The 16,843-nt window shown below is 29.7% G+C and overlaps 2 protein-coding genes across 3 annotated transcripts in view; one reads left to right on the forward strand and one right to left on the reverse strand.

The window, feature by feature from the left end:
• The window catches only part of LOC113399902 (alpha-amylase 2-like), a 157,235-nt gene that overhangs the window by 47,593 nt on the left and 92,799 nt on the right, over window positions 1–16,843 (reverse strand). The gene's annotated exons all lie outside the window — the stretch shown is intronic.
• LOC113399910 (transcription factor HNF-4 homolog) overlaps window positions 1–16,843 on the forward strand; it is a 57,467-nt gene that overhangs the window by 21,824 nt on the left and 18,800 nt on the right. The window contains exon 1 of one of the 2 annotated variants that reach the window (XM_026639211.2): window positions 7,486–7,663. The exons of the other annotated variant lie outside the window; for it this stretch is intronic. Within the exon in view, the coding sequence (XP_026494996.1) occupies window positions 7,645–7,663 (19 nt within the window). The 5' untranslated portion in view covers window positions 7,486–7,644. Of the gene's footprint in view, window positions 1–7,485; window positions 7,664–16,843 lie in introns of those variants that run through there. 2 annotated transcript variants of the gene reach the window in all.

Here is a 16,843-nt window from a genome sequence, read left to right on the forward strand (position 1 = left end):
TGCAACTAATTTTCGTAAAACAAAAAAAGGCAAAGGTCGTTATATAAATGGCTATGGAAACGAGTAAAAAAAATTTTTCTTTTTTTAATTGTTAATTGTATCTGGGTAGACATGTCCGGGCCTTTGGTGTACTTTATCATTAATATTTTTTTGTTTGCCTGCATATTTTTGCGGCCGGACTGCAAAAAGTAAAAACCTAAACTATCTGGAAGAACTTGTTAAAGATACTATTTTGCAATAATTCCCGTTGTCTTGACGTCATAGAAATGGGTTCAACAAAAATAATTTCCCATGAAGTTTGTACTCGTGAGTACGGCTCTTGTACGCAACGATCTGCAAATTATCTTGTAATTTAATAAACATATTATTTTATACCTGATGCAAAGTGCTATACAATGTTGTATTAATTTAATTTTATTAACTATGTACATGTAAACCTCATTTATTTTCATGTAATTATGTTATAACTATAAAATTATTGTCTTGTTTAACTACTAATTACACTATATATTAATTATTATCACAGTATTCTTCAGCATAGACTCGACAACTAATTAAAGACGATGAGATTTACGCATAGACAAATTTACTACTTTTTACTAATATATATATGTATTCCTAACAAAGTACTAGATAGTAAGTAGTAAGTAAGTAATGTAGTATTTAAATTAAATCAACAAGAAATTCATTAAAAATTAATTAAAATCAAAGCGTCAGTCCATCGACCCAATCTATTCTATATTCAAATGTATTCCAAAAACTTCGAAAATTATGATTTATCTACAAAAATGGTGTTAAAAGGGATGATAAGTAGAACCAATGACGTTTATTTCGAAACAATGATGACAGAAATATACAAATCAGTTTTTAATTAAACATCCGCTACAATAAGTTTATAAGTGAAGCGGTTCTTATTCCTATTGTTGTATTTCGATTTATAGGTTAAGTCAGGCCGTAAATTTTCAAAGACACTATTAGGACGTGCGTTTTCTGAGCCCCTAAGTGCGTTCACAAAATTTAGACAAATATAAGCTTGTGATATGCTACTGATACTATATTGATAATTGTCCTGAAGCCCTGTCCTGATACTGTTAAGAATCATGGCCGACAGTAAATATAAAAAATAAATTGCTTAAATTCAATTTATTATAAATACACGTAGTTAAAACATACTACTTAACATCTTTCATAATTAGCTGCGTATTGACGATGTAAGGAATTTATGTAGCGTCAGTATGAAGCTGATTCGTCTACCTTTTTGCTATAACCATTAAAAAAAATTAAGTAATAGGGAGTATAGAAAGATGAAAAGTGAACTCAATGTGTAAGTGAAATGAAAATCAGAACTATCGTGTGACTATGGATGTAAATATTAAAATTCTAATATAAATTAAAATGACTTTGCGGAAATGAAAACATTTCTTGAAGATTGCATTGCTCCCTTCACTTACGAAATGCTTCGAAAATACAATCACTAAAAATAAATACATTTTATAATTATCATTATAAGATATCGTATATGAGATTCTATTGATTACATTTATCAAAATTAGACCTTAACTGTAGTAGCGGAGATATGAATGGCTCGCGTCACTGCGACAACGTCACATCCAATAAATTATACGTGTCATTGAATGACCGAATGCTATATGAATTCCTGCCAACTATACTGGCTCTACTGCCAAGTGACGTCACAAATATTGACCAAGGTCTTAAAATTAAAATCATACGCATATATAATGATCAAAATTGATTAACGTAGAGAGTAACGTACGGTACTCCCACTGTTATCTGTTTTTTTATTAGCCGCGTGAAAACGTGCGTAATTATGCAATCGACTTCATTGATATGGGATATGGTTTTTTCTTATTTCATGTGTATATATGTATTATCTATATTGTATTTGTTTTATTTATCTTATCCAGTTCTTTGAGAATGTCTGAATTGTTTCCTTTTTGGGAAATAAGTCTTTGTGCACTATTAATTAAAAAAGAATTATGCTTTTTTTGTGTATATTTTTTTTTCATGTTATATGTGCAATAAAGATAAAACACTTAACAAACCTCTTTTGATCATATTATGCTAAAAAATGAAATAGATATAATTTATGCAACTATTTGCTTGATCGACGACTACAGTGAAGACTCTATGTTTCTTAATATATCAAATCTAATTCTTATTTATTTTATCTTCCAGATCAATAATAATACGACAGTAATTAAGATATTTAAACGCAAGACGGTGGTAGATTTTTAATAATCAATAAGCAAGTTTAAAGCTTCAATATTGAATAAAGATTTTAACTTTGATTTTGACTTTATCTTTGAACAACAAACAAACTATCATGACCCTTATCTTACAATCCTGTATCGTAATATGCATAATCATATCAGTCATTCCTTTTCAACAATTTCAACTTAAAGTTAACCCAAAATTAATATTACAACAAAAATGTTTAATGTATACGATACGAGTATATAAATAACACTACATCTTAGAATTGTAAATATATCTCACGAATATGTATATAAGATTTTTTCTGGTATTATTTTTATTAGGATTAATAGTTTCATTTAAATCTAATCAATAAAAATCAAATTAAATATATTGCATGAACAAGGATAAATATTTCCTGCTTATAATCGTAATATAACAAGTATAACAAAATTATTATGAGATATTTAATTCGATGCGATTAAACTGCCCAACAATTTAACACTTCATTCATGTAACTGGTATTTCAAAGAGAGCCAACGACAGAAATACTCTTGGCGACATCGATGTATGTAACATTGTAATTGCTTTAGTTTTAAGGGTTTCATAGTTAACACGGAACTCTTATAAACTTTATTGCACAACATGTAAAAAATGGATGATATAAGTAACAGGAGCAAAATAAAAATGATATCTTCGTTTATAGCATATTCTTAGACCAAATTGTTTTCATAGAATAAGTCTTCTAAAATTAAATTTGTGAATGAAATAAAGATAAGGCGTTACTGATTCGATTCTTAAATGTAAACCATTCAATGTTTTTTAAAAAGTAAAAAAAACACCTATGCATGGCCGTAGCCGTCTTAATTTGTTAAAGTTTCAACTCTAGTTTTCTAAGCCGCTTTAAAAAATACATTGATTTGTATTGCTCATTTAGTTACATGCATAACTAAGCATTTCGTAACTAAAACCTTCAATACTATATTTTACTGATGCAACCCAAGCTTACAACCCGATTACCATATTTTTAACATTGAAAAATGGCTAACTTAGGTTCAAAATTCACTCCCAATTTCATCCGTGATGAATGAATTTCCAAACTGACTTTTACTCATAAGCATCTATCTTGTCCACTTCAACCCCAAAAAGACGCAAGTTTGCGCGTTAACCGCCAAAAAAACACCATTCGTCGTATCTCGACGATTTGAGAACATTCCCATAGGCACCACAGCTAGTATCGGAATACTTGGCGTTAATATTTCGAGCCTCGTTTAGTTCCGCGGTCAATTGGAAGGCAAAGCCAAATTGGCATCAAAAAACCTCAGTGTGCTCAGCAAGGCAAGACAGTATTTCACGTCGGCCCATCGCCTAAGACTATACAAGGCGCAAATTCGGCCTCACATCTCAGTACTGCTCTCACCTCTGGGCGGGTGCTCCCCAGTACCAGCTCCTTCCATTTGACCGAATCCAACGTAGAGCAGCTCGAATTATCGACGATCAAGCCCTTTTTGATCTGCTCGATCCTTTGGCTCTGCGTAGAGATGTTGGATCACTCTGCATCTTCTACCGAATCTTCCACGGGGAATGTTCCGAGGAATTGTTTGGATTAATCCCGGTAGCTGAATTTCGCCTTCGGACATCTCATCAAAATTCTAAATTTCACCTGCACCACCTAGATGTCCGAAAATCCACAACAGCGCGATTTTTAAGACATTTTCTTAGCTTACGCCGGCGGTTTTTCTGCACCGATACGATTTGGAAACCTTCAAAAAAAGAGCGTACTCCTTCCTAAAAGGCCGGCAACGCACCTGCAACCCCCCTGGTGTTGGAGATGTCCATGGGCGGTGAGGAATCACTTTCCATCAGGTGAGCCTCCTGCTCGTTTGCCTCCTATAAAAAAAAGTGTAAACAGCGATTTCCATATTTTTTTAAATCAGAAACGGCAAACTCCATAAATATCCATCCAATTTCATCGTCTTTGAGGGTGAATTTCAAAATCACTAGAACGACTGTTTTTTACTTAAAAATTATACTAACGCCACAAATAATAATACACACATAAGTACATTTAACGGAAACGACGTAGAACATAATATCATTTTATTTCTACATAATCTTACACAGTAATAAGGGTCAACTGTGAAGAAGTTCATTAATTCATTAAATGACTATTATTCTCGTATTAAGTTTGTCAATTTTCCTGCAAAAACTTCGAAAATAATTAAACTGAATTGATTTTAACATGTCTTTTAAAATGATACAAATATATTTTTGAATAACTATTTTTATGTAAATAAAGATTGAGTGTGACATTTAATGTCTATGCTTTAATCTATTATTGCAATAATTAGCTTTTATTTCACACATCAAAGTTGTCATAATAATGATTTGTCAAATTTATGTTTCCCGTAAAAGAGAAGTAAATTGAGAGATACTGGGCTATTGCATGAGGATGCTGAATTCCTGGCGACGGACATATACCCATGAGTTATGAGGTAGATATCCTGAATAAAACATAAATTATCAATAATCCCACCGAGTATTTCAAATGTAATTTCCACAACTACGGAACCCTACGGTCAGCGTGACCTGTCACGATGCTGTAACGTGGATCAGTTGACTATAGATTATGGTATCATATAGTTATCGTTAATCAATGTTCCTATTTAGATTTTCGCGTGATGCGAACGCAGACACACAAGATTTTTAACAATTCGTTCTTGGCACCAGTTCCAAAGCGGGGCTCCTCCCATCGATTAATATTGTTTGAAACTAATAACTATGTTATTTACAACTATAACCCAAATAAAATTTTACTATATTTCTTGAATATACTGCTTTTTTCTTGGTGTTTAGCGTCAGCCACAATTGAAATCATTGTTTACAAAGTATCTGAAAATTCAATAATTAAGTTATTTTGTACACAAGACACACTGCACTGACAATTAACTGAATGATTGATGAATTTTCCACGTCAAGTTACATTATAGTTTGTATAGTATAGTTAATTTAAGATCCTCTGATAATAATAATCGTCATTGATTTTAAATAAATTAAATTCATTGAACGCAACATTAAATTGTTAGGTAAGTTAATAAAAATAATCGAGTATAGCTAGTTCCCGTATAAAGTTATTTCTTGAAAAATCTAATAATAATTTAAACCGTGGCGCTGACTCCGTGGGTGGCCTTCAGTCCAAATTAAATCAAAATTGTATCTTACCCGACTGTCCTAATGCCTGTCTGTTCGTAAAATAAAAGTAGCAGACTGGTAATATACCACTGCTGACCTAAGGCCCCCTCTCCAATAAGCACATGAAAATTTGTAATGCTTGTCAGGTCTTAAACACGCAATCTTATATTTCAATTCGCTTCTTCCATCCAATAGGCCATCTCGACTCTCTGTCCTTTCAAACGAGCCCTCAAATAGACATGAGCATTGAGCACCCACGTGGTTGTCTAAAAATCGGCGCTCATTAATTTATAGATTTAATAAACATTGAGGAAGTTTTAAAAGCAAATGTTCCAGATATTTATTTGATAATGATATAACATTATAAGATAATATTTATAAAATAGATAATATTTAAAAGAAATATCAATAACTAGATCAGTAATAAAGATATAGGATCGAATTTTTTGTCTTATTAAATAATTTATTTACTATATACGTAATTATTACAGCATAGTTATTTGGCATAAACCCTTCTTGGTGAAAAGTCTATGCCAAATAAAGGCAATGATAATAAAGCGTAAAAAATTAACTACAACTTACTAGAAAAACAGTTTGTTTTAAATTATTAATTATTTTCAATTATTATTATTATTTACACTCATCGTCATAATCATATAATACTGGATCGTACTGGATGTATATTGGAATAATAAATCAGTTTTATTTACATACTTTGACTGAGTTTATCTCGTTTTATTTTCGTTTCTATTGCTGTATACTAGACGAACTTGACACAAATAAAATGTCTAAAAACGCCACGGTTGTCTTAGCCATGACGTATGTTTACAAAAAATATAATCTGTCTTCGATACTAAAAAAACAATGATGCTTGATTAAATTATATAATATTACCATATACAAGTAGTATGTTAATTCGTTTGTTTCGTTTCGTTTCATAAATCCATTTTGTTAATTCGTTTGTTTCGTTTTAATATTAATGTCGTTACTTTATATATTTTATAAGAGCTTGCCGAGTCTTAAACTCGCAGACATAGAAATGTTCCTGTTTTTATTCAAATAGGCCTGTTATAATGTGTTAATGTCGTCCTGACCGATTTTGGTCAAACCAATCTCAAGAGAGACGTGTGTTGTGTACGAAAACGCAGGCGCGCTTTCTGTTCCCTCAGTCTCATAGCCTGTTGGAAAGGAAAATCCAACACGAGCTTCGAAAGAGCTTAGGCGCAGGTCCACCTGCTCTACGTACTTTTCGAGGCATTTGAGTGTACTCACTTCCAACTTCCAGATTCCGAGCTACTATTGAAAAAACTTTAACTGAACAACCTGACAACTACCGAATTACTTTTAACCGAACTGGGATTTGCATCCAGGACCTTGGGATCTATAACCTTATATCTAACCACTAGACCAACGAGGTTTTTTATTTATTTAATAGATCAAGTGATATAATATATAAACAGTAATAACAGTGAACAGTAACAAGTAACAGTCTGTAAATTTCCCACGGCTGAGATCTTAGCTCCAAAATTCTTTTAAAAAGCCACTTCTTATCAAGATGGTTTACTCCAATGCGGGTAAAATCAGTTTGTCCGGATTCGTGCTCGAATTTTCGAATAATATTCACGTATTCTAATCACTGAATTCACTTAGACTCAGTTGCATGAATTTTTTAATTAGATTTCGAATAATCATTTTATTTTTAAAATATCTGGTTATGGAATAAACACATGACTTAGACTTAGAATTTTGAAACTACCTTCATAATTTGACCGTAGAAAGCAGAACAATAATACTTCTATAGGAGGATTAGACTTGACAACAAAATAAAAAATAAAAATTTATTATATAATGATAGTCAAATCCACTCAATTTGCAATGGTTCAAATGGAATTTCTGCCATTCGTATTTTTATTCATTATATAGCAGGCAGCAGCGTACAGCTTGTTTAATACAATAAAAAACTACTTTTTTTGCACCACACTGCCCTCTACATTTAAATAACACAAATTGTATTGTATTACGGATTGATAGATGGCAGCACCTTAACTATCTATATTTAATTATAATCATTCATTCATTCTTTCCGTTTGTCACTTTGACGATGTCAAATATGAATTGTCATTTCTGCCAATCTAAAACTTATGTATCTTAAATGTCTTACTAGTATTGTTTAGTAATAGTAAATATTGAATTTATCATCACAGTACAGTTTGTGGACATCAAAACATCCGTTTGAATATGGGATTATGCGACGAAGGTAAGTTTGCATATATTTTTGTATCCACGACGTAAACAAGTCAATTATCTTATGTCAATTAATGATTCGTGCATTTCCTTTTCAACACATACATGTTCTAATGGAAAATTTTACAATTACTTCGTTGGAACGAGTTACATTTAACATATCCATCGACATCGCTGGTTTCAGATCTCTCTGAATGTTTCCCTCACTTTTATGTATACGTAGTTCATCGTATAGCAACGTGTTTGCAACATAACTGGGAAGGTCCTTATTTAAATTTTTAATCGCGGAGCTTCTATTAGTACAGATTTGACCTCTTGTGAATAGAATGTTTATTTATCAGAGTCTTATGCAACTATCTGTAATTATATATATTATGTAGCATTAATTAAACCTATTCTGTTAATATGATGTAACTGGTACTAGTAAATCTATCACTTATAGTCATACAATATAATATTTTTATAAAAATACTGAATATCTGCCATACTAACAGTAAAATTTAATCAAATACTCATTATGTATATGCAATGTATTTTGTTTAAAGATTTTTTTTTATTTACCAGAAACTTAATCATTTGTTTTATATATGTATCCCCATCTGTCAGTAATACAATTATATCACAGAAATTGTCAACACAATATAGATATTCTAAGAATTAAAATAATATTGTTATTATTATGATTAGTTTAACATATATATATATGATTTGTTCTTAATATTTCATAATTATTGTCTGAATTCAAGTATAAGATACATTTAAATTATACGTAAACATTGTATACAATATTTATGAAAAAAGTAAAATATTGATTTACTTTTGGATATTAAATTAAAATAAACTCACTTAAAATTATACTTTAACTTAATTCAAGGGAAGATTATAAGGTAAATCTGATGACTTGTGCTCTAGTAGTAAGTAAGGTAAATAATTTTAACAGATGGTAAAGATCTATGGACAAAAGATTTAGCTGTAGGACATTATTATTTATAACTGTTACAACATAAATTACTCTTAACTAACCTATGAAACATTTTACAAAATTTCATGTAGTAATAAACAAAACTATACTGAACTTTATAAGTTGAGTTAAAATATTGTGATATATTAATAATGTTGTTAAGAATACAGCTTTATTATTTAATATAATTGGAATGTTACAAGTAGTAAGAACAATGTTTTATATATATTTACCATGTACTTTGTATTAATTGTAGTCTTTGAGGCATGCTGAAATGGTTAAGGACACAATAATTAGTATCAATTGCATCTCTGTAACTAGAACTAGCAATTGATCACAATACATTAAATGCAAAGTGATATGGAGCAATTTAATTGAAAATCTCACATTGTTTTCTATATTTTATTTTCTTAGAACAATAAAACAGTGTCATGAAAATGTGAATTTATAGGTAATTATATATTATATATTTATTATAAATTAATAAACTCCCAAAGAATTATTAAGGCGCTTAGTGCAAGCCTATTGGGTAAGATCCAGCTACTTATCATATATTTTACCTCCAATCAGCAATTAGTTTAGTTTTATTCTAGTTTGAAGGGTGATTAAAACAGTGTAATTACAGGCGCAAGGGACATAACATTTTAGCTCCCAAGGTTTGTGGTGCATTTGTGATATAAGGAATGAAATATTTCTTACAAAGGCAATGTCTTTGCCTATCTATCTATATCATTAAAAAAAAAAGAGTAATAATGTTGTCACTTAAATAATATACAATCACTAAAACATTGACATGAAATATATATATTTGAATATTTAATTTGCAGATTGTGTTTTTTAATACATATTTTATTTTAATAGTGAAAGAAAACATTATTATGAAATTAGCATGATTCTGATGAAAATCTACCACATGTGTATCCAATAACCACTGGTACTGCATGGTGGAATATAAAGTAACTCAAAAAGTTCCTTTATTCAAGCAGATATGTACAAGCCTTTAAATTTGTGTTTAGTGTTTTATGCATTTATACTTTATAGCATAATTTATAGCAAAGCTGGTCTCTGTCATGTTATATTATGTTAAGTAGGCATCTAATAAGTTATGTTTAAAGGCAGTAATATAATAAATAACACAAAGACGATGGCTACTTGCTTAATTTAAAGATTTCACTCAAATGAAACTTCAATCAATTGAAACATTTTTCTGTACGAGAACCAATCTAAATGTAAATTTAAAAATGTACTTAGTAAAATAATTAAGAATACTAGGAATAGAACTAATGTTGGAATAATGACATCATTATTCCAACATTAGTTCTATTAACCTAACTACAGCTTTAAATTAAAACTACATTTATTTATTTGAGTATACATAATGCTGTATAGCAAAATATGAATATTAATGAATTATTAAACAAAGAGATTTTTCTTAATTCATGTTTATTTTAATCTTTATCATATTTGAGATGCATAAACAAACATGAGATAAGATTTTAACATATTATGTTGCTATACAAAAATATTTAGGTTACTTACGAAATTTAAATTATATTTGTTTTTTTTTTAAATAAAACGTTTAAATAAATATTACTATACTTCATTTGGCAATACTTTTGTTTAGTGACATTTTGGTTACGAAAACGTGCGCTTTTCTAGACAATAACTCGTAAATTACATTAAAAGTAGGTAATGAATGCATTTAGAACGTTTTAATGATTCGTGAAAGTTAATAAATTTAACACCACAGCTAAATATAAAACATGGTATCTGCAGTCCCCTCGCTGAACGCAATGTGTCGTTTTTTTATTTAAACGAAAATCTGAAAAATTAGAACCCTTTATGACATTATATAATACGAGCTACCATATCATAATAACCAAACGTTTTATATCATAATAACAACGTAATAGATGTATTAATTAGGGTTACAAATAAAATAAATAAATACAATATGTAACAGAAAAGTATTGTTTGTATTTTTCGTAATAGGTATGTGCGTTCAGACATCGACCATTCGATACTAAAAAACTTTGAATATTTGTTACTTCCAAAGTTTTCTGAAATTGTAGTAGCGAGCAAAATGTGGCGAGCGAAGCGTATGCTATCGAATAATTGTCTATAAAAAAACGTAATCACTGCAACGCATGCTTTGCATTATCTAATATCAATCAATATATGTAAGTACATGTTTGTCAATTCGTTCATTTAAAATCAGAGGAATTAATATATTTAGCTTTCAAAACGAAATGATTTATAAATGAACAGAACAGGGTAAATTTAGAAAAAAAAATAACTACTAATAATATATCTATGAACAATTCTTGAAATAAAGAGATATCGTTTTCTTGTTAAAAACTTAACAATAATTAATTGCTTAGTAAGTATCAATTTTCATGTCTCATCGGGCAAAGTCCTCTATAATAATAAAATTTATACATAAATTCAGCTGTCAGTATGTAGTATAAGATATAAGGTAATAACTCGACATGTAATATATAAGGAAAGTTAGAATTTTTTGATTACGATATTACCTAAAAGTAACAACTTCCGAACCTTACAGCTTGAAGAAAGATGATGATGATGATGATAATCATACAAGGATTTTTATAGTATTATTAGCTCTGTTTTAAATAAAAAGAAGTTACTAATATGTACAATACTGCCACTCCGAGCAGTTTCATTCGCGTTAAATGTTATTGCTGAGCCCAATGCCCCCGCGGGGGTCGTTACGTTATTTTATTGATAGTCTTCCTACCTACCTTTTATTACAAATGTTCTATATGCGACGTGTTATTAAAAATGATGTGATAACTCGTGAACTGAATGACAAAGACGTCCGGGATAAAACAGGAGAGCAGATGTCACGTAGACGTGACAAAAGTTAAGAAAAATTGGGCTATCACATTTGACTTTTCAGCTTAGATATGTACTTATTATCATATTATAATTTTATACAAACAAAGTCAAAGAATGAAATGTGTTTAGTAAGTATTGCAATGTTTTGCAAAATTGAACCTAACGGATGGACTTTGAACTCTCGTATCTGTGTAATTGAAGAGCACGCACACATTGAATACTAGCAAAAGCTTTGATGCATCGAGTTTTGCAAGTCATTATCAATGGCTATACGCAACGTGGTAAATTCATATGAAATCGATGCAAATATTATTATTATTATTGCTAATACAATATTAATACTTGTAGTCAACTAATGAACAGAAATCAGTTTGACAATTCCATATTAAGGAGTAAAGTGCAACTGTGAACAAAAAATGATTTCTTTTTTGTAACCTTAAGTAAATTAATAAAGGTTGCCACCGTATTTCTGCGTTACGAATATGAAAATAAAACCTACCCGCTACGAAAAAACACGTAACCTTATTGTATATAAACTAGCTGTCCAACCCGGCTTCGCGCGGGCAGAATAAACGGACTAGAACATTAAACGTTTATATTGAAATACGAGGTATAATTAGTATTCGTTTTTTAAATGTGCCACGCACTAAAGGTAATAAAATATTGCAATCACTGATATAACCTGTGCTACTTCTGGATATAAAAGCTCTCAGGTGGTCAAAGAATTATTTAAATCGTTTCAAAGTTTATCGATTTCTAACAAAAAAATCTCTCCTCTTTATATTATTAATATATATGATAAAGTTAGTTGAATATTTTTCTTCATTTACACAAATCTTCTAGACTAATATTACATAGTATCCCTTTTATATTGAAAATATATCAAATTATTCCAATACACACATAGAAACGAATGTAATTTGAATTTTTGTTGAAATTTTGTATGAAGTTACAGCTCAATATAAATTGGTTTTTCATATAATACTTTGACTATGACGGCCCAGTGGTTAGAGCATAAGAATCTTAACCGATGATTGCTGGTTCAAATCCAAGCTACATCACAAAATTTTAATGTGATTAATTTGTATTCATAATTCGTCTAGTGCTTGGTGATAAAGGAAAACCTCGTGAGGTTTCCTTCCACGTTTTTATCAACCACTCCGCATTGTATCAGCGAAGTAGAAAAAGCTCCAACCATCTCTTCAAATACAGAGGAGGCGTTAACCCAGTAGTGAGCCTATTCAAACTGTTACTTAACTTTTTGAACGTACTTATATGACTTTTTTTATCCGGATTAGAATCTCAAAATGACGTAAATTACTTTGATTAATAATAGCTACGTCCGGCAGTTTCACTCGCGAATATCTTGATTTGATGACTATTGATATCTCGAACTAAAGCAAATTAAATTGAATATGTAAATGTATGGTTTCATTATCTGTCATTTCGATTGGAATAGGCTATACGTTCCTATCTGTAAAAGAAAATTCAGAATCGTATTCAGAGATTAATCATTTGCGTACAAAATAAAAGAGTATTACCTCTTTCTAACATAAGCATATATATATGTACAATGAATTGCGTTATTATTGAGGTATTTATAATAATATATTACGATTGAAACTAACATTGTTGAACAAAGCAGAACTTATACTCTATTCCAACCATAACAGGAAAAAAGCCAAATAAACAACATTTGACATCAAATTGACACGATATTAGTATAGATAGTCGAGAACTTGATTAATCTATGATATTCACTATGAATTTGCGAAAAAATTGTGTTTTGAATGTCGACGAAATATTATCGGAATTAATAATAAAGTAGTCAAGTGCCATATTTTTTTTATTATAAATAATGATATATTAATCATAAATGGTTCGTTTTCATTGTGTTATCAATATAAGACGTAAAATTACATTTGTTTAAAAAACACCTTTCAGCCCTCGTAGGTACTGGAATAATTATCCTCCAGATGTATCTTAACATTAAGTCGGGTTAAAACCTAGCGAGAATTCTGACTAGAAGCTTCTAGAACTTCGAATTTAACATCTCTATCTTGTTCCAAAACTATTACGAAGTGCATTATAAGAGATTTCTATCAGTCTGTTTGACATATTGTATTGTTCTTTATAGTTGTATGTAATATTTATGAGTCCGGTTCTCTGCAACTTGTGCACGACAAAAGACACAGGTTTTTGTTAGGCTTTTTGTAAGTGCATGCAATCGTGCAGTGTAAACAAGGTTATTAAGGCGGAATAATAAACTTTTATAAGAATAATATTTTTTATGTCCGGTTTTAAAAATACACAACTTGTTTTAAAAAAGGTAAGTATTTATTAAAAAGAGGTAGGTCGACTATCATAATAAAATATATGTCTGGGTTGTAGGACAAAATATCAGGCCTAATATAATCCCTAATGCAGTCAGGCAGGCACAAATCTACGAAAAATTTTGACTCAAAAACAGGATGCGTTAGTGAAGAGCACTCCATTATACGTATCATCATATCGTGCGTAATTGAATCTTACTACTCGATGAGCAATGGTAAGTTAAGGTAATCTGGGAGTTAAACGCCTTAATAATGCGTCTGGAATTGAGGCACCATTATTACATATTCCAAAAGCATTGTCTTCATATAGTTTTGGTGCTTACTGTCATTGGCAAAAAAAAATATTTAAATTTAAATTTCATAGACATTATTATTTTTCAATACCGTTTTGTTTGCAAACCATCTGCCTAAAACTTTTAAATGATTTGAGTAAAAAAAAAATTCTTATGTATTCTAAATTTAAATAGAGTTGTAATTTAAAAAAATATTGAATAACAATCACAATTAAAAACAAAGTGGTTACAAAATAATATAAACTTTTTTGGAATGATCATTGTCGGTTTTTGTTTTCTTATGTATTTACAAAATCAACTAATTTTCCTCAAACAATACCTGTTCATAGATGTCAAGGCTGAGGGTAATAATACGTCATTGAATCATTACATATGTATAGGTGTTCATTATCTGTGCGTTTTCTACGTCACTCTAATCAAATTTAAATATAATGTCAATTTTTTTTATAGGTATTGTAAGTTGTATAAATTAACTAACATAACATGGTGTTAAGATAATATGTTTTCTGAGATAGTCGGACTATTATTCAAATAAATATCTGAAATCACAAAAAGAAAATATATAATAAGGGTTTAATACATGCTGAGTCACTTTTCATAGACAACACTAAGAAATATTAAATTAACCGATTCGCCCTCATTAAATACGCAGCTGCCAACCTTGGCAACAGTAAATATATTACACGAAATAAAATATTTTCATTGTAATACCTCATGTTTTACTTAAAATGGGATTCATTGCCGTTCGGTATTTGTTACAAAGGCTACCAAAGTTTAAACAAATAAAAGTGACACGCTGACACGTGTATATTTGTTCTGTGTTTGTTATATTAATACGTGTAATATATACGAGTTTGTTAATACGTGTAATATATTACACGTATTAACAAACTCGTAATTGTCAAAGACTTCACGCTTATTTTATATTTTATTTCAGACACCAATACCATACGATACATTAATGAATAAAAATAACATTCATTCCTATGAGGTTACCTTCAATTGATTAAATTATACACAATGACCTTAACGTTTCCGTATCTTATGTATTATTTTCGTTTTAAGGGCTTTAATTATATCTAAATAATAAATACGTAACTCGGTGTCCTTAAAATATATTATATGATACATGTTTAAATGATGAAATATCTTATAAAAAGTATAAGTCATAATATAAGTATATTTATTGTTTTAGAAAAAAATGTTTCATTTGGTATTTTATCAGAAATGGTCATCTCGGTGGTTGGTTAATCAAAATCAAAAGGGATATTCCACACTAGATTACCTATATAATAGATATTTGTTATTGTATATTATATATAATTGTATTTAACTAATATAACTTTGTGTTTCTGTAAAATGTACATTCCGAATCTGCGGTAGCTTCACTTTTACTATAGTTCTGTAAAATGACGATTCAAAAATGATTGTTAAATCGTACTTGAATAAAGTGTGTTTTGATTTGGATTGAAAACCAAATAAATTGTATTTCATTTACACAATATAAACTGGATGTAGTCATGTTTTTAAGAGAGAATTAAAAGTCTCAGAGACATATTATATTATATAATTATGACTCTATTAAATACAGTTCTTTTTTTTTTTTAAATCACAGTAAAGAAGTCAAACGAATAGAAGAAATATACAACTAAATGTAATACTATTTTATAAACTACTAACTAATATAAGATTACTCAATGAACTTATTGTGATAAAGTGATTGTTAGTGTATGAGACGCACGCCACTGCCCTTTATTATCTAGCCCAGAGATATCATGTAATTTCCAATTTATTTAAACATGTCATAGATACAAACATAAAATAGAAACGAACGATTTACTAAACTATTAATACGCGGGATATCTGTTAACTATTTTGACAGCGATAAAAGCTGATAATTTTGTACTTTGTACAGATCTTTTACTTTAAAACTAACAAAGGAATAGTAAAAATCAATATACTTTATGTCGGCTCTTACAAGGTTACAGGCGCTTTTGAATAATTTTATAAGGTTATTATCATAGCAATTAAAAGTAAACTTACCAGTTGGTTCGGAATGCAAATTGTCCCTAGACTAATCAACTATGTATTTTAGTAGTTATCTAATATTTTTTACGAGTTGCAGTGTTCCCTTTTGTATAATTTTCTAAATTAAATATTCATATACATAGATACTTAATTTTATTTTACATATAATTTTTTCTATGACTTTTTGATTTCCAATAATTTCAATATATGAAATATATCCAAACCACCTAGAAGCTGTAAGCTATACAATATCTAATTAAAGCTTTTTATCATAAACACTATTATGACTGCTATCTCCAAATATTGTTACAATTTTTTAATATTATTAAAAGCACTAACCGGTACTCATATTAAATCTTTTGTGTTGACTTAATTAAATATAAGTATTAAGTACATATTATATATGTTGGACATCCATACTAAGTAAATATGCTTTTAACTCTTAATGGTTCGTTGTGAAAAATACTGGTTCAATTGTTTTGTGTCGTAATCTAGTAAAATGAAGTTGACCGAATTTGGCCACGACAGCCATTCTCAATGGAGTCTAGCCGTCTGCATATGATATTACGTTATATAAGCAAACAAACGCAAACATAATAATCCCCACTCTCATCGATGGAATGGCAATCCGACTAGATTGGAGAGTCTTCAGGTGCAGGACCAACGGCTAGCATACTTCTAAAGAATTGTAAAAATTTCCAAATTGAAATAATTTACTC

The sequence above is a fragment of the Vanessa tameamea genome, chromosome 18, assembly GCF_037043105.1.
Source record: "Vanessa tameamea isolate UH-Manoa-2023 chromosome 18, ilVanTame1 primary haplotype, whole genome shotgun sequence".
In the NCBI taxonomy this organism is placed as follows: Eukaryota; Metazoa; Arthropoda; class Insecta; order Lepidoptera; family Nymphalidae; genus Vanessa; species Vanessa tameamea.